Raw genomic sequence first — 13588 nt, 5'->3', positions numbered from 1 at the left:
AACGGAGCTCATCCCTCTGCTCTGGTGTTGGCACACCCTCCCAGGAAAGCCTGCAGCCACTGTGGGTCATCCCTTGTCTCGAGGATGGTGCCCTGCTCCCACCCTGCGTAGGGACTTTTCATTGATCCTTCTGCTACACCTGAAACCAAGGTCCCAGCAAGCCGTCGGCTCCTGCAAGGGCAACCATATTCTGCAGTTATCGTCCTTGGGCAATACGATACCCAAAGCATCGTATGGGCACTGGAGCCCCTCAGGAGCCTGCAGCCATGGGTGAATGCTGTGAATCCCAGCACCTGAGGGCTCTGCACCATCCAGCATGGCACGGCATGGCCCAGCACGGTGCCTTATCAGCCTTCCTGGAATTAATGGTCTGATTGTTCCAGCCCTGCGGAGATCCCCGCATCGCCTACTGGCACTGCTCTGGCCTCCTGGCAAGGGCATTTGGAGAGGGCTCAGGGGTGGTGGTGGGGGAACCGAGTTATCCATCAACCCTGCAGGTTCTGGATGACTTGGCAAGCTGCACAGGTTGCAACACCCTCTTGCCGGACAGCGGGAGCCTGGCTATAGCCACCGGCGGGGGTGAAGGGGAGGGGGACGCTGGAGGGGACACCTGAGTCACAAGGGACTCAAGACATGTGCCCCGTGATGCTGCTGGGCCCTCCAAAGATGACAGTCCTGCTGGGCGCAGGGTCTGCTCCTTTGGACAATGCTGATAGATGGGAGTGGGTTACAGCGAAGAGGCTGGGAAAACAGCAGGACCTGGATGCGACCTCCCAAGGCCCCTCTGGTCAGGGGTCCGTGGCAGGCAAGCAGCAGTGGGGTGAAGGTGGCAGCCAGCATCCTCAAGGGTGGCAGGCATGGCAGGCATGGCAAGCATGGGCAGTGTCAAGAGCTTGTCAGAGCTGTGTGTCCCCAACGCCCAGGCAGTGCCCACCATCCCCACGGGACCTACGTCCCCCCACCGTGCCCCTCTTCTCCCTCCCAGGCTGGGGGGCAGAGGGGCTCAGTGGGACCGGAGCACTTCCTCCCCTCATTGTCCCCCGACCACGACAACAGTGGAAGGCAGCTGTGCTGGTGGGGGACAGCAAGTGCCCCGGTCACCTTTTCATCCCAGCGCTTCAGGACCTTTTCCTCCCTTTGTGACGCAGTTTGGCTCCATTACCCGGCCTTGGCCTCCAGCCATGTCCTGGGGTCTGAAGTTATGGATTCAACAGCCGGAGAAAGCAGCCCGGTGGGACACGGCGTGGGAGGACTTTTGGCCCGGCTCCACAGCGTAGGCAGAGCACGAGGATTTCTTTCCCAGCGCCCCACCAGGCGTCCGGCGTGGGGACCCCTTCCAGCAGGCTTTGCCCTGCAGCCCGGCTCCCTGCCCGGGAGCTAAGGGACCTCTCTTGGTGCCGACAGCTCCAACAAGCCCCCAAAAGCCAGGCAGCATCTTAGAGAGCAAAGGGGCAAGCCTGGGATGCAAGGGGCATCCCAAATGGGAGCATCCTGACGAGCTGCCTGGGCTCAGCCTCCAGCCCAGCCTCTTCCAGCCCCTGCGAGCTGGCAGGCAGCTGGCTGATCCCAGGGTGCCTTTCCCTGTCCTCTCTGGCTGCTGGCTCCTTCCCAGCCAAGTGACAACCCAGGGAGCCTGGGAGCCATCCCCGGGTTTGGCATCCCACAGCCCCATGTGCCCCCTCCCAGCCCTCCCAATGACGGTGCGGCGCGGGTTGCCAGCGAGGAGCAGGGATCAGCCGAAAATAACCCCCAATGAGCAACACAGCTATTTTGCTAATTATTTCAGTTTTCAATCTCCCAACGAGGTGACTTGCTTAGGCTAATAATTGCTTCAGTTGGATTTTATCTGGCTAATTAATCAGTTAATAAATGACTTTGCTGCAGGGGGACAGACGCTGCGGCTGTCTCCTTAGCTTGCGACTGGAAAAAAACAGGGAAGGAGGACAGCCCACGGGATTTCCATGGCCCCATGGTGCACACAGCTGCACCGGCAGCTGTGGGGTTTCATGGGACAGAGAGCACCAAAGCAGGGACCCCCAGCCTGTCGGGGTGCAGAGCCGTCCTCAGGAACATCTGCAGCAGCCCCTGCCTGGAGGGGACAGACCTGAGCCTGTCTCTCCACTGCAAAGCCTTTGGGACTCAGCTGGTTTTCGTCGCCGGTACCTCTGCTAGACAGCGAAGCTTAAAACTGGGGAAGGCAACTTGGAAAAAAAGAAGTCGTCATCTTTGTCACAGAAAATGTGGAATTTCCCTTTACTACCCGGCCTTTGTTGGCATGGGCGTGCTCCTCTGTCAGTGCTACCACAGGTGAGCCGGGGAGAGCCGGTGTGCCGCTGGCCCCAGGACAGGGCTCGGGTTGGAGAGGGTGGGGGTTCCTCTCCTGCCTCCTTCCCAGAGCCACCCCAAGCTCCATCCTGGCCCACTCTGGATGTGAAGCAGCCATGGAGCATCTCTTGAAGACCTCGGGCACTGCAGCCTTCCCAGGTTGCAAACCTCAGAAGTCACCAGCACTGAGCCCCTGAGTGCACTGGGCATGGCGGTACCGGCGGCTCCAGGTCTCCCTTCTGTCATCCACCAGTCCCCAGGGTGGCTTTTGTGGCTGAGCCAGCTCAGTCCCAGCTGTAAAAGCCCAGGCCCTGCAGGGTCCCCTCCTCCCAGGCCCCCCCCCAGGGGGGGGTCCCACTATGGGAGCCAGGTCTGGTGCAGGGTGCTGGGAGGGCTCAGGCTCTACAGACAGGCTGTGGGAAGGGGCAGGGGCACTCCAGCCCACGGGGGGCACTGGGGGTCCTCTGAGGGTGTGCAGTGAAGGACAGGGGGGTCCCGGGTTCAAGGGGAGCTGTACAGGTTACCCCAAAGGGCTGCACCACCATGGAGTAAGGAGCTGGGAGCAGAAGGCTTGCCAGTCCACGTGGGTGCCAGGTGGGCAAGGAGCAGCGGTCAGGTCCTCCTCATCCCTCGCCACTCCAGCGCCAGACCGGCACATGGGAACGCCGTCTGCAGGTCCCTGCGGAGCTGGGGGGAGAGGACAGCCGTCAAACCGTGCCAGAGGGGTTCTCCTATCCCTGCTCCCCACTTAGGAGGAGCCTGACCACGGCAACCAAAGGAGAGTCTCCCCTTCATCTGAAAGGGCTCCGGGTGACATTCAATGCGAGACCCATCCGTTCCCCTCCTGCTGCCTGCCTGACCCCTTCCCCGGCTGGCTGGACTGTAGCTGGCAGACACAAAGTGGCACCCCTTCCCGGCACACCTCACCTTGGACAACAGCAGCTCCTGCACCGTGGTGTTCCTCACGTTCGGGGGGATGGTTAGCCGCAGTGACAGAAAGAGGTGAGATGCACCTAGGGACAAAAAAATGTGGCTCTTGTTATTGCCCTTGAACCTTGGGCTGTGCCAAAGGATCTGGGGGTCCCTCCCCAGGGTCGCTGGCACAGACACGGGACCTCCTCCCAGGTTAATCATGTCATGGACCCCCTACACTGTCAGGAGAACAACCCTCCACCTGTACAGCAAACTATACGTCCCACAGAGCATCAATGCCCCTGTATTGAGAGCACGGCAAAAGCAGTGGGGCTCCAGGAAGCCCAAAGCCACTGGTGCTGGGGGGTGGCAATGCCCATAGGGCACTGCACTTACTGGTGTTGGACGTGGCGGTGGGACAGACAGGCAGCGTTGTTGGCAGGTCTGCAGGGGTGCTGAGGGGAACCTCTGGGGTCTGGGTTGTGTCGGTGGCAGGGGAAGAGGGCTCCATGCCTGGGCAAAGCAACGTTACGTTAGTGCTGTCTGCAGAGAGGTGCAGGACGCTCCTACAGCTGGGGACAGACAGAGCCTAAATGAAGCCACCTACATGAAGCCACCCAAGTACGTGCCCAGCATCCCCGTGGGCATTTGTCACCCTGACCATGCCCCTGCCTTTCAGGCGCCCCACGGCTGCACCCACCCGTGGCTGCACTGGGGGTCCCAGATACTGTCAGGGTGTCTGGGGTCAGGGTGGAGATGCCAGACGTGGTCCCAGCCAGCTGGCTGGGAGCAGGGGTGCTCTCGAGGACCCCTGTGCTGATAACAGGGGTGGCTGTGGTGTCTGCCAGGGTTGTCAAGGGCTCATCCGAAGCGTCTGTTGGTTCTGGCGTGGTAGGAGGAGGCGCACTGGGAGGCGAGGTGCTACCAGTCCCCAGGGATGCGCTGGACCTCTCCAGGGTGGAGGCTCCCATTTCAGGGCTGGAGGGAAGGACGGTGTCTACGGTGGTGGAGTCGGCAGTGGGAAGCAGTGCTGTGGTCTCCATAGGTGTCACGGAGGTAGGGAGAGTTGGGGACACGGTTGCTGTCACATCTGTGTCGGTGGTCCCTGCAAAGAGGTTGGAGAATCAGGCATGCAAGGGCTGGCAGCAAAAGGCTGAGACCATGGCTGTGCTGGGGATGGTGCAGCACCACCACCAGCATGAGGGACCCAGAGCTACACATCAGCTGTGGAGCACTGGGAGTGAGGATTCACCGTCCTGCATGGATCAAACACGTAGATCCCCTGAATAGGCATCAGCAAGGCAGGCCACGTAAATCCCCCAGCCTGATAAAGCAGAAACAAGCCACGGGCATCACCGGTCTTGGGGCAGAAACTCCCGTAGGCACCAGCGCTAAGACCTGTTCCACCACCTTCACCCATCCCTGGAGGAAGTCAGACAAACCCGTCCGACGGGAAGAGCCCCGCAGGAACTGGTGACCGTGAGACGGGCTGGGACCGCGGCAGCAACAGTTTACACAAACCTCTCTGCTGCAGATAGTCAGGAACTGATAGCGCTGGGTGTAAATAATGGCAACGGGGGAACCAGCCCCATGGGGGGGGCACAGAGGAACAAATCCCAGCTTGCAGCTGAGGGGCGAGTCGTTAGAGATGTGCAGTGACCCACGAAAGCTCTGGGGGGGGCTGAGGGATGCAGGAGGGCCGTCCTCTCTGCCCGCACGGACCCAGTGCTGGAGCAGCCTGCTGTCCCTGGGGAAGCCCGGGCATCCATAACCCTCTCCAAAAGGATACACTAAACAGCCTGGCTGCCTGGGCCTCTGTCAAGGGGTGCCTGCGAGGTGGCGGCTTTGAGACGCCAGGATGGATTCCCCGGTGATCCCAGCACAAACCCAGTGAGTCTGGGGCTCTGCTCACATGGGGATGGGGAACCAAGCCACGAGCCGCCAGCTGCTTTCAGCCAACACCACCAAAAACTCCCAAAGCCCCCAACAGCCGCTCCCTCCCTGAGCTGCTGCAGGCAGCAGCTGGTTAAATAATAATGTGGAGAAGGGCAAAGGTCTGATCCCAGCCCGTGCCCGGGTGGGTGTCTGCGCTGAAGGGCCTCATCCTCGCACAAAAGAGGAGCTGTAAGTCCACCTCTGCTTCCCCTTTAGCAAATAGCAAACAGCACCCACAGCGTTTCGCCCCCTGCAACCCCCACAGGCGCCTGCTGCGGGCGAAGCACCCACCCCCCCGGGGAACGATGCTCCCCACTCACCACCCACCCCACAGAGAGCATCGCATCCCGCTCAGCCCTTACCCAGCGTGAGGCGCAGCACAGCGAGGCCGGCGAGGCTCAGTAACAGCAGGGTCAGGGGCAGCGGCAGCACCCTTCTCTGCCCAGCCATGTCTGGGTGGGTGGGAACTGATGTCCCCCTGCAGGCACTGCTCCGAGCGCTCCCCACGGCCCCAGCACTAGGGTGTCTGGGTCTCCTTTGCCCAGCAGAGATGGAGCATCCAGGTGGGTCCTTTTACTCCCCAGGTGCTGGCAGCAAAGGGGAGGTTTCCACCCAACACGGACACTCCCAGGGATGGACACGATGGTGAGCAGAGATTAGCTGCACGGCTGGACCCAGAGCACCCAGGAGCAGCGGGCAGGGCAGGCTGGCAGAGCCACCACTGCAGCAGACCAGGTCCCTGCAGCTGGGGACCGTGCTGTCCTCTGCCTGCTGAGGGGATGGTGACAATGGGAAAAAGCCCAGGGAAGCAGCCGGGCTGCCTGGGACCGTCCCTGCGCACCGCCACGGGGTTGATGTTTGGTGGTGATTCCCAGCACCAACGCCCCTGGGAGACAACAGCCTGCTCTGAGCGCAAGGAACTGGCCGGGAGAACAGGCAGCGCTCAGGAAGGGCGTGCTCCCAGCTGAGGGTTTGTCCCCAGGCTGTCTGTACAGGCATCACTTCCCCATGTCACAGCACGTCACCGCTGAAGCGCACCGCTGACAGCCGGAGCCGCTTCCTTCTTCTCAGGGTCAGGGACAAGACCAGTTGGAGGCGACTGCAGGCACCGGGCCAGGGTACAGGCGCTCCGCAGGCGGACAGGCGCGCTGGAGGACTGCCAGGGCACAGCCGCTCTGCTGCTGTACAGGTACACTGGGGCACTGCCAGGGCACAGATGCACTGATGGCATCACCGGGGTACAGGCACCCTGCTGGGGTGCTCTCACGCTGTAGGCATTAGGCCAAGGTACAGGTACACTGTCAGGATACAGTCGCTCTACTGGGGTACAGGGACACCGGGGACGTGCATGGCCAGGGGTATGGGGCAGGGTACAGTCTCCCTGCCAGGTTCAGGTGCATGGAAGGGGTGTCACCAGGGTACAGCTGCAGCCCCAGGGCAAAGGCTCCTGGGAGAGCCACCAGGATACAGCCACACTGCTGGGACACGGGTGCCCAGGAAGGGGCACTGCCAGGGTGCGGCTGCCTGGGGAGGACTGCCGGGGTACAGTCGCACGCCTGGGGTACAGTCTCACTGCCGGGGTACAGGCGCACTGCTGGGGGCACAGCCACAGAGCCGTGGCAGGGCCGGGGTACAGCCGCACGGCCGGGGTACAGCCACACCGCCGGCTACAGGCGCGCAGCGGCACCGCCGGGGCGGGGCTGCGGGTGCCCCCTCCCCAAGCCCCGCCCCTCCCAACCACCCACGCCACGCCCGTCCCTCCCACAGGCCACGCCCCTCCCGCTTTCCCCGCCCCCCGCCGCGTCGCCGTGCGCCCGGGCCCGGTGCCGCCGTCCCCGCCCCGCGGCGTGGGGTGGGTGAGAGGGAGCGCCCCGTCCCCGCTGCGTGACGGGGCGGCCAGCCCGGCCTGGAGCAGCCTGGGACCCACCCGGGGCTGGGGCGAAGTAGCCCGGCGCCTGGCGGGAGCAGGACGGGAGATCCCGCGGGGAATTGTCACCCTGCCCCTGCCCCACGGGTGCACCGTGGCCGCACTCACCCGTGGCGGCACTGGGGGTCTCAGGTTCTGTCTGGGTGGAGGTACCAGGGGTGGTCCCGTCTGGCTGGCTGGGGGCGGGGGTGCTCCCAGCATCCCCCGTCCCTGTAACGGGGGTGGCTGTGATGTCCGACGGGGTCATCGAGGGCTCGTCCGAAGCGGCCGTCGGTGCTGGTGCGGTGGCAGAAGAGGCGCTGCTGGTCCCCGGGGATGCGCTGCCAGGCGATGTGGTCACGGCCAGCCCTTGGCGGGTGCTGGTGCCCAGCGTGGTGCCCACCCAGGCGGAGGAGAGAAGAGTAGAGGTGGGGGGAGGCAGCGTGCTCATTTCCACTCCAAAGGAGCTGGCAGCCAGGGCCGGGCCGGTCCCCACAGACGTGATGATGGTCGTCTCAGCACAGTTGGGTGTCGTGGCCATGAGGGTTGGAGTTGGGGTCCCGGTGGTGAGCTCCAGCCCTGTTGGGGTGCCGGTGGTGAGCCCCAGCCCTGTTGGGGTGTGGTCAGGCCGCACCGTGGTGCCAACAGGTGACCCGGGAGTGCCGAGGGCTGTGCTGCCACTCGTCTGGGGTGTGGGGGTGCTGGAGGCTGCCGGGCTGCTCCCCTGAGGCGTTGCAGCATTGGCTGTAAAGGCATCCGTCAGCACCTCTGGGGTGGAGGATTCAGGGCTGGAGGGAGGGAGGGTGGCTGCGATGGTGGAGTTGGTGGTGGTCAGCAGTGCCGAGGTCTCTGTGTGTGTCACGGAGGTAGGGAGAGTCGGGGACAACGCGACCGTCGTGTTTGTGACAGTGGTCCCTGCAAAGAGGTGGGAGAGTGAGGCACGCAAGGGCTGGCAGCAAAAGGCTGAGACCATGGCTGTGCTGGGGATGGTGCAGCACCACCACCAGCACGAGGTGCCTGAACTACACATCAGCCGTGGAGCACTGGGAGTGAGGATTCACCGTCCTGCATGGATCAAACACGTAGATTCCCTGAATAGGCATCAGCAAGGCAGGCCACGTAAATCCCCCAGCCTGATAAAGCAGAAACAAGCCACGGGCATCGCCGGTCTTGGGGCAGAAACTCCCGTAGGCACCAGCGCTAAGACCTGTTCCACCACCTTCACCCATCCCTGGAGGAAGTCAGACGGGAAGAGCCCCGCAGGAACTGGTGACCGTGAGACGGGCTGGGACTGCGGCAGCAACAGTTTACACAAACCTCTCTGCTGCAGATAGTCAGGAACTGATAGCGCTGGGTGTAAATAATGGCAACGGGGGAACCAGCCCCATGGGGGGGGCACAGAGGAACAAATCCCAGCTTGCAGCTGAGGGGCGAGTCGTTAGAGATGTGCAGTGACCCACGAAAGCTCTGGGGGGGGGCTGAGGGATGCAGGAGGGCCGTCCTCTCTGCCCGCACGGACCCAGTGCTGGAGCAGCCTGCTGTCCCTGGGGAAGCCCGGGCATCCATAACCCTCTCCAAAAGGATACACTAAACAGCCTGGCTGCCTGGGCCTCTGTCAAGGGGTGCCTGCGAGGTGGCGGCTTTGAGACGCCAGGATGGATTCCCCGGTGATCCCAGCACAAACCCAGTGAGTCTGGGGCTCTGCTCACATGGGGATGGGGAACCAAGCCACGAGCTGCCAGCTGCTTTCAGCCAACACCACCAAAAACTCCCAAAGCCCCTAACAGCCGCTCCCTCCCTGAGCTGCTGCAGGCAGCAGCTGGTTAAATAATAATGTGGAGAAGGGCAAAGGTCTGATCCCAGCCCGTGCCCGGGTGGGTGTCTGCGCTGAAGGGCCTCATCCTCGCACAAAAGAGGAGCTGTAAGTCCACCTCTGCTTCCCCTTTAGCAAATAGCAAACAGCACCCACAGCGTTTCGCCCCCTGCAACCCCCACAGGCGCCTGCTGCGGGCGAAGCACCCACCCCCCCGGGGAACGATGCTCCCCGCTCGCCACCCACCCCACAGAGAGCATCGCATCCCGCTCAGCCCATACCCAGCGTGAGGTCCGACATGGCGAGGCTCATCAGCAGCAGGGGCAGCCATCCTCTCTTCCCAGCCATATCCGGAGCCGGCACCCCCACTCCCCGCGTGGGGACAGGTCCCTGCACCCGGGGGACTCAGGGCGAGGGGATGGTGCCAGTGGGAAACTAGACGCCGAGTGATGGCTGAAAGTGGCCGGACCTGCTTCCTCGTTCCTGGGGGCAGGGAGGGGAGGCACCGGCGGGTAATGTCCCCCCCTCCCGGGGGCCGGTGGTGCGCCGATGTCCCCGGCGCGCCCGCGGGCGCGCCGGGGACATCGGCGCAGCACCGGCCCCCGTGTGCGGGTGGGCGGTACCAGATGGTTGGGTCACGCCCCTTTCCCAAAAGCCACGCCCATAGACACGCCCTTTACCACGCCCCTGGCTTGTATAACACCCGGAGAGCCGCATGGTTGCCAGGTAGGGGCCGGGGACCGGGGACCGGGGACCGGGGACCGGGGACCGGGGACCGGGGACCCGGGACCCCGGACCCCAGTACGGTCCCATTTTCCTTCGCAGCGGCCAAACGTAACCACGCTGCTCCGGTTGCCGGCCCGGGGAATCCTAAGGATGCGGCGAGGGCAAGGGAAGAGAAAAGCCGAGGCCACGGAGCTGCCACGCGTGTCTCGGAGGAGGAAGGAGGAAGAGGAGGCGGTGGAGGAGGCCCGGCGGAGGACGGCCCCATCCGTGCGGGAGTTCAAGTACAACAAAAAGCGTGTTCGCCTCATCTCGCGAGGCTCCGACCTCAAGGATGATGCTCGGTGTATCCTTTACTGGATGTCCCGGGATCAGCGGGTGCAAGGTGCGAAAAGGACTGGGAAACGGAGCTCCCCTGGGTGGCAAAAGCCTTGGTCGCTTCCCACGGTAGCCCTTGGAGCTGGTCCCCCCCCTGCAGGGGGGGACTGGGGGGATTCCTCTGGCAAAACGCCATCTCCAACCCCTCAGCAGAGCGTCCCCCTGACACTGCTCCGTGCGCTTTCTCCCCAGATAACTGGGCTTTCCTCTACGCCCAGCGCCTGGCCCTCAAACAGGAGCTGCCTCTGCACGTCTGCTTCTGCCTGGTGCCCAAATTCCTGGATGCCACCATCCGCCATTACGGCTTCATGCTGAGGGGCCTGCAGGAGGTGGCCGAGGTACAGCCGCTGCGGGGGTGTCCACGCTGGGTGGGACAGGGCAGGGACAGGGCTCCGGGAGAAGGGGGAGGCAGATCCATCCCTTCAGCGGGTGGTGGTGGGATGGGGTCTGCAGAGGCATGAACCATCCATCTCACAGCCCTTTCCCCCTCGCTGCAGGAGTGTGCAGAGCTGAACATCCCCTTCCACTTGCTGCTGGGCTACGCCAAGGACATGCTGCCCGCGTTCGTTGTGGAGCATGGCGTGGGCGGGCTGGTGACAGACTTCTGCCCCCTCCGCCTGCCCCGGCAGTGGGTGGAGGATGTCAGGGAGCGGTTGCCGGAGGATGTGCCGTTTGCGCAGGTGGGTGCCCGTGCTCTGGGAGGGGAAAACTCTTGCCTGGTGAGACGTGGGAGAAACTTGTCTCCTGCGTTTTGTGCCTGCAGAGGTGTGCTGGAGTGACCTGAGCAGGGACCGTGTGTGTCATGTCATCGGGACCGTTTGCTTCTCCTGCTCACACCCTCCTCCACGGCTTTGCTTCCCAGGTTGATGCCCACAACATCGTGCCCTGCTGGGTCGCCTCCCCCAAGCAGGAGTACAGCGCCAGGACCATCCGGGGCAAGATCCACGCTCAGCTCCCTGAGTTCCTCACCGAGTTCCCTCCTGTCGTTCATCACCCATATCCCCCCTCCTGCCAGGCAGAGGTACCGGCACAAAACACCTTCACCCCCACTCGTGGCCAGTCCCAGAGAGTTTCACAGCTGCTTCGTGATCCTGGGAGGGGATGGCAGGGGATGGGGACAGTGACTTGCCTGAGGTCACGCACAGGTGGCGTGGAGGTGGGGATACCCTGGGGAAGGGAGGTTCCCACCTCATTCCTTCAATCCCCACATCTCTGCCGTGCAGGGCTGGTTTAAGAGAAGGCTGGCATGAGTTGGGGACTTGCTGGTTGGGGACGTGCAGGGGACATAACACTCAAGGCAGCCCTGGCTGAAGAGCATCTGCAAATGCACTCACGCTGCTTGGTCGCCACCCAGCCCATCGCTTGGGAGGCCTGTTACTCCAGCTTGCAGGTGGACCGCACCGTGAAGGAGGTGGAGTGGGCGACCCCCGGCACGGCTGCAGGGCTGGCTGTGTTGCAGTCCTTCATCGCGGAGCGGCTGAAATCCTTCGGATCCCACCGGAACGACCCCAACAAGGCGGCGCTCAGCAACCTGTCCCCATGGTTCCACTTTGGTGAGCATCCCAGGCTTCCCACTCTGCAGCAGGACCAGGCATGGTAGCTTGGACCGGCAGCCTGACTTGCTCCCTCCCCATGTCCCCAGGCCAGGTTTCCACCCAACGAGCCATCCTGGAGGTGCAGAAGCACCGGGGCAAGTACAAGGAGTCGGTGGACGCATTCGTGGAGGAGGCCGTGGTGCGGCGGGAGCTGGCTGAAAACTTTTGCTACTACAATGAGAACTACGACAGCGTGCAAGGTAGCATCCCGGGTTCGGTGGGCAACGCTGGGGGCTGGGCTGGTGCCCAACTGATCACCGCAACCTGGCAATCCCATTTCTGCTAGGAGAGGGGCTGTGGGGGCACTAATATGCTATCATTTGGTACCTTCTGGAGGTAGGACAGGAGCTGGCGGATGCCTTCTTCAAGGATGGTGCCTCCAGGGCACGGTGCCCTCAGTAGCCCAATTCCCCATCCCTTCCTCGGGGCCCTGCAGGAGCAGGTTGCTCAGCATTGCTCCTCTTCCTCGCAGGTGCCTATGACTGGGCGCAAACCACCCTGAAGCTCCACGCCAAAGACAAGAGGCCTTTCCTCTACAAGCTGCAGGAGCTGGAGCAGGGGACCACGCATGACCCGCTCTGGAACGCTGCCCAGGTAGTGCTCCGTGTCTCCCCCTCTCAAAACGCTGAGCCTTTGCCCAAGGGGCAGACAGGAGCTGGCACGGACCGACCCCTGCGGCTGTCCCTTTCCCCCCAGCTCCAAATGGTCCAGGAAGGCAAGATGCATGGCTTCCTGCGGATGTACTGGGCCAAGAAGATCCTGGAGTGGACCCACTCCCCCGAGGAGGCCCTGCGGTTTGCCATCTACCTCAACGACCGCTACGAGCTGGATGGGAGGGACCCCAATGGATACGTAGGCAAGCTACAGGATGGGGGCATGGGGCGGGGGGGGTCTTATCTCTGATGGCCAAAGCTGGGGGTGTGGGGGGGTGAACAACCCGTGCTCCAGCTTGTCCTGCTTTGCACCCACATCCCATCTGCTCTCTGGATGCAAGGCAGAGCGCTAATGCTCCATCCCCATGCCCGGCAGGCTGCCTCTGGTCCATCTGCGGCATACATGACCAGGGCTGGGCAGAGCGGGCCATCTTCGGGAAGATCCGTTACATGAACTACGCTGGCTGCAAGCGCAAGTTTGACGTGGACCAGTTCGAGCGTCGCTACTCCCCCTGCACGGTCTCCCAGTGATGGGCATGGCGTGCCTTGAGACTGCTCGTCTCCCTCTGTGCTGGGTGCAGATGTGCCTTTGCCAAGGTGCCAGCTCGCACCCTGACCAGAGATTGCCCTAGGCTCACTGTAACAGGGGCAAGTCCCAGGGTTTTGCAGGTCTTTTCTCTGCCATCACCCCAGGCGCGAGCTGCTGGAGCCCTGCAGGGCCGTGCAGGGCTTGCTGGCAGCTGCGAGAGCCCATCCTCAGCGTGCCTGTGCCTGCCAGAAACCTTTTCTCCAACCACCATGCTGAGGGGCAAGACATGTCGCTATTGCTGCTGCTAACCACAGCTAAGATTTAGGCTGAGCAGGGCTTTTCTGGGGAGAAGCCCCTCAGAAACTGGCTCCTTATGCCATGCTGCCTGCAGAGAAGCCCTACTTCGCTCCATGCGGAGCCAGCACTGTGCTGGGCTTGCACATGCATCCTTCAACAGTTGTTTTAAAGTTTACAGTTTGTATCTTGTGTCTGTGGTGCGATGCACGATGCTGCTGTGAGGGGAGGGAATGGCTGTGTGGGACAGGGCAGCCAGGGGCCCTGGGCCCCTCTGCCAGCAGTGAAGGCAGGCTGAGGAAGGGGACAGGCATTAGAGAGAGCCCCTTACTCAGTGCCTTGTACCTCCTGCCCTGAGTCCAGTGCACAGTTTGCAGGGGGAGGCCGCAAACCAGATGGATTAGTCAAGGGGTGGGGACAATAACCTCCTCCCAGTGACATATGGCGATGCATCACCAGTTGCACAAACTGTGCCCTGCCACAGCTAGTGCATCCCGCTCCCTCCCTGCCCCAGGGACCAACAGG

At 62.9% G+C, this 13588-nt stretch overlaps 2 protein-coding genes across 5 annotated transcripts; one reads left to right on the top strand and one right to left on the bottom strand.

Annotated features, from left to right (window-relative positions):
- Positions 1 to 1753: 1753 nt before the first annotated feature.
- On the bottom strand, positions 1754 to 9468 carry LOC148050824 (uncharacterized). 2 transcript variants are annotated; one of them, XM_087739516.1, is made up of 6 exons: positions 9173 to 9467; positions 7208 to 7993; positions 3938 to 4342; positions 3634 to 3750; positions 3253 to 3338; positions 1754 to 3012 (listed from the first exon to the last, which is right to left on the bottom strand). In XM_087739516.1, the coding sequence occupies exons 1-6, from the start codon at positions 9237 to 9239 to the stop codon at positions 2938 to 2940; spliced, it is 1536 nt and encodes a 511-aa protein (XP_087595642.1). In that variant the 5' UTR covers positions 9240 to 9467; the 3' UTR covers positions 1754 to 2937. The 2 variants fall into 2 exon arrangements, with proteins under 2 accessions (XP_087595642.1, XP_087595643.1); XM_087739517.1 differs by lacking the exon at positions 3634 to 3750 and having other exon boundaries at positions 9173 to 9468.
- Positions 6231 to 13545, top strand: LOC104015717 (deoxyribodipyrimidine photo-lyase). Of its 3 annotated transcripts, XM_087739520.1 has the most exons (11): positions 6339 to 6361; positions 9547 to 9617; positions 9717 to 9999; positions 10185 to 10330; positions 10490 to 10672; positions 10855 to 11013; positions 11347 to 11545; positions 11635 to 11787; positions 12060 to 12181; positions 12284 to 12443; positions 12617 to 13545. In XM_087739520.1, the coding sequence occupies exons 3-11, from the start codon at positions 9768 to 9770 to the stop codon at positions 12769 to 12771; spliced, it is 1509 nt and encodes a 502-aa protein (XP_087595646.1). In that variant the 5' UTR covers positions 6339 to 6361; positions 9547 to 9617; positions 9717 to 9767; the 3' UTR covers positions 12772 to 13545. The 3 variants fall into 3 exon arrangements, with proteins under 3 accessions (XP_087595644.1, XP_087595646.1, XP_087595645.1); XM_087739518.1 differs by lacking the exon at positions 9547 to 9617 and having other exon boundaries at positions 6231 to 6361; XM_087739519.1 differs by lacking the exon at positions 6339 to 6361 and having other exon boundaries at positions 9571 to 9617; positions 9694 to 9999.
- Positions 13546 to 13588: the final 43 nt, after the last annotated feature.

The sequence above is a fragment of the Nipponia nippon genome, unplaced genomic scaffold (assembly GCF_047370975.1).
Source record: "Nipponia nippon isolate SJK-2023a ecotype South Korea unplaced genomic scaffold, ASM4737097v1 scaffold_7, whole genome shotgun sequence".
Taxonomy (NCBI): Eukaryota; Metazoa; Chordata; class Aves; order Pelecaniformes; family Threskiornithidae; genus Nipponia; species Nipponia nippon.
The sequence above is the reverse complement of the archived record's forward strand: the minus strand, read 5'-3'. Positions and strand labels throughout refer to the sequence as shown.

Coding starts and splice junctions, on each gene's coding strand:
- LOC148050824 (XM_087739516.1), bottom strand. CDS start 9,239: ATGGCTGGGAAGAGAGGATGGCTGCCCCTGCTGCTGATGAGCCTCGCC. Junction 3,751..3,937: donor GACCCCCAGTGCAGCCACGG/GTGGGTGCAGCC, acceptor TGCTTTGCCCAG/GCATGGAGCCCTCTTCCCCT. Junction 3,013..3,252: donor AGGAGCTGCTGTTGTCCAAG/GTGAGGTGTGCC, acceptor CTCTCCCCCCAG/CTCCGCAGGGACCTGCAGAC.
- LOC104015717 (XM_087739518.1), top strand. CDS start 9,768: ATGCGGCGAGGGCAAGGGAAGAGAAAAGCCGAGGCCACGGAGCTGCCA. Junction 11,014..11,346: donor CCCCCTCCTGCCAGGCAGAG/GTACCGGCACAA, acceptor GTCGCCACCCAG/CCCATCGCTTGGGAGGCCTG. Junction 12,182..12,283: donor CGCTCTGGAACGCTGCCCAG/GTAGTGCTCCGT, acceptor CTTTCCCCCCAG/CTCCAAATGGTCCAGGAAGG.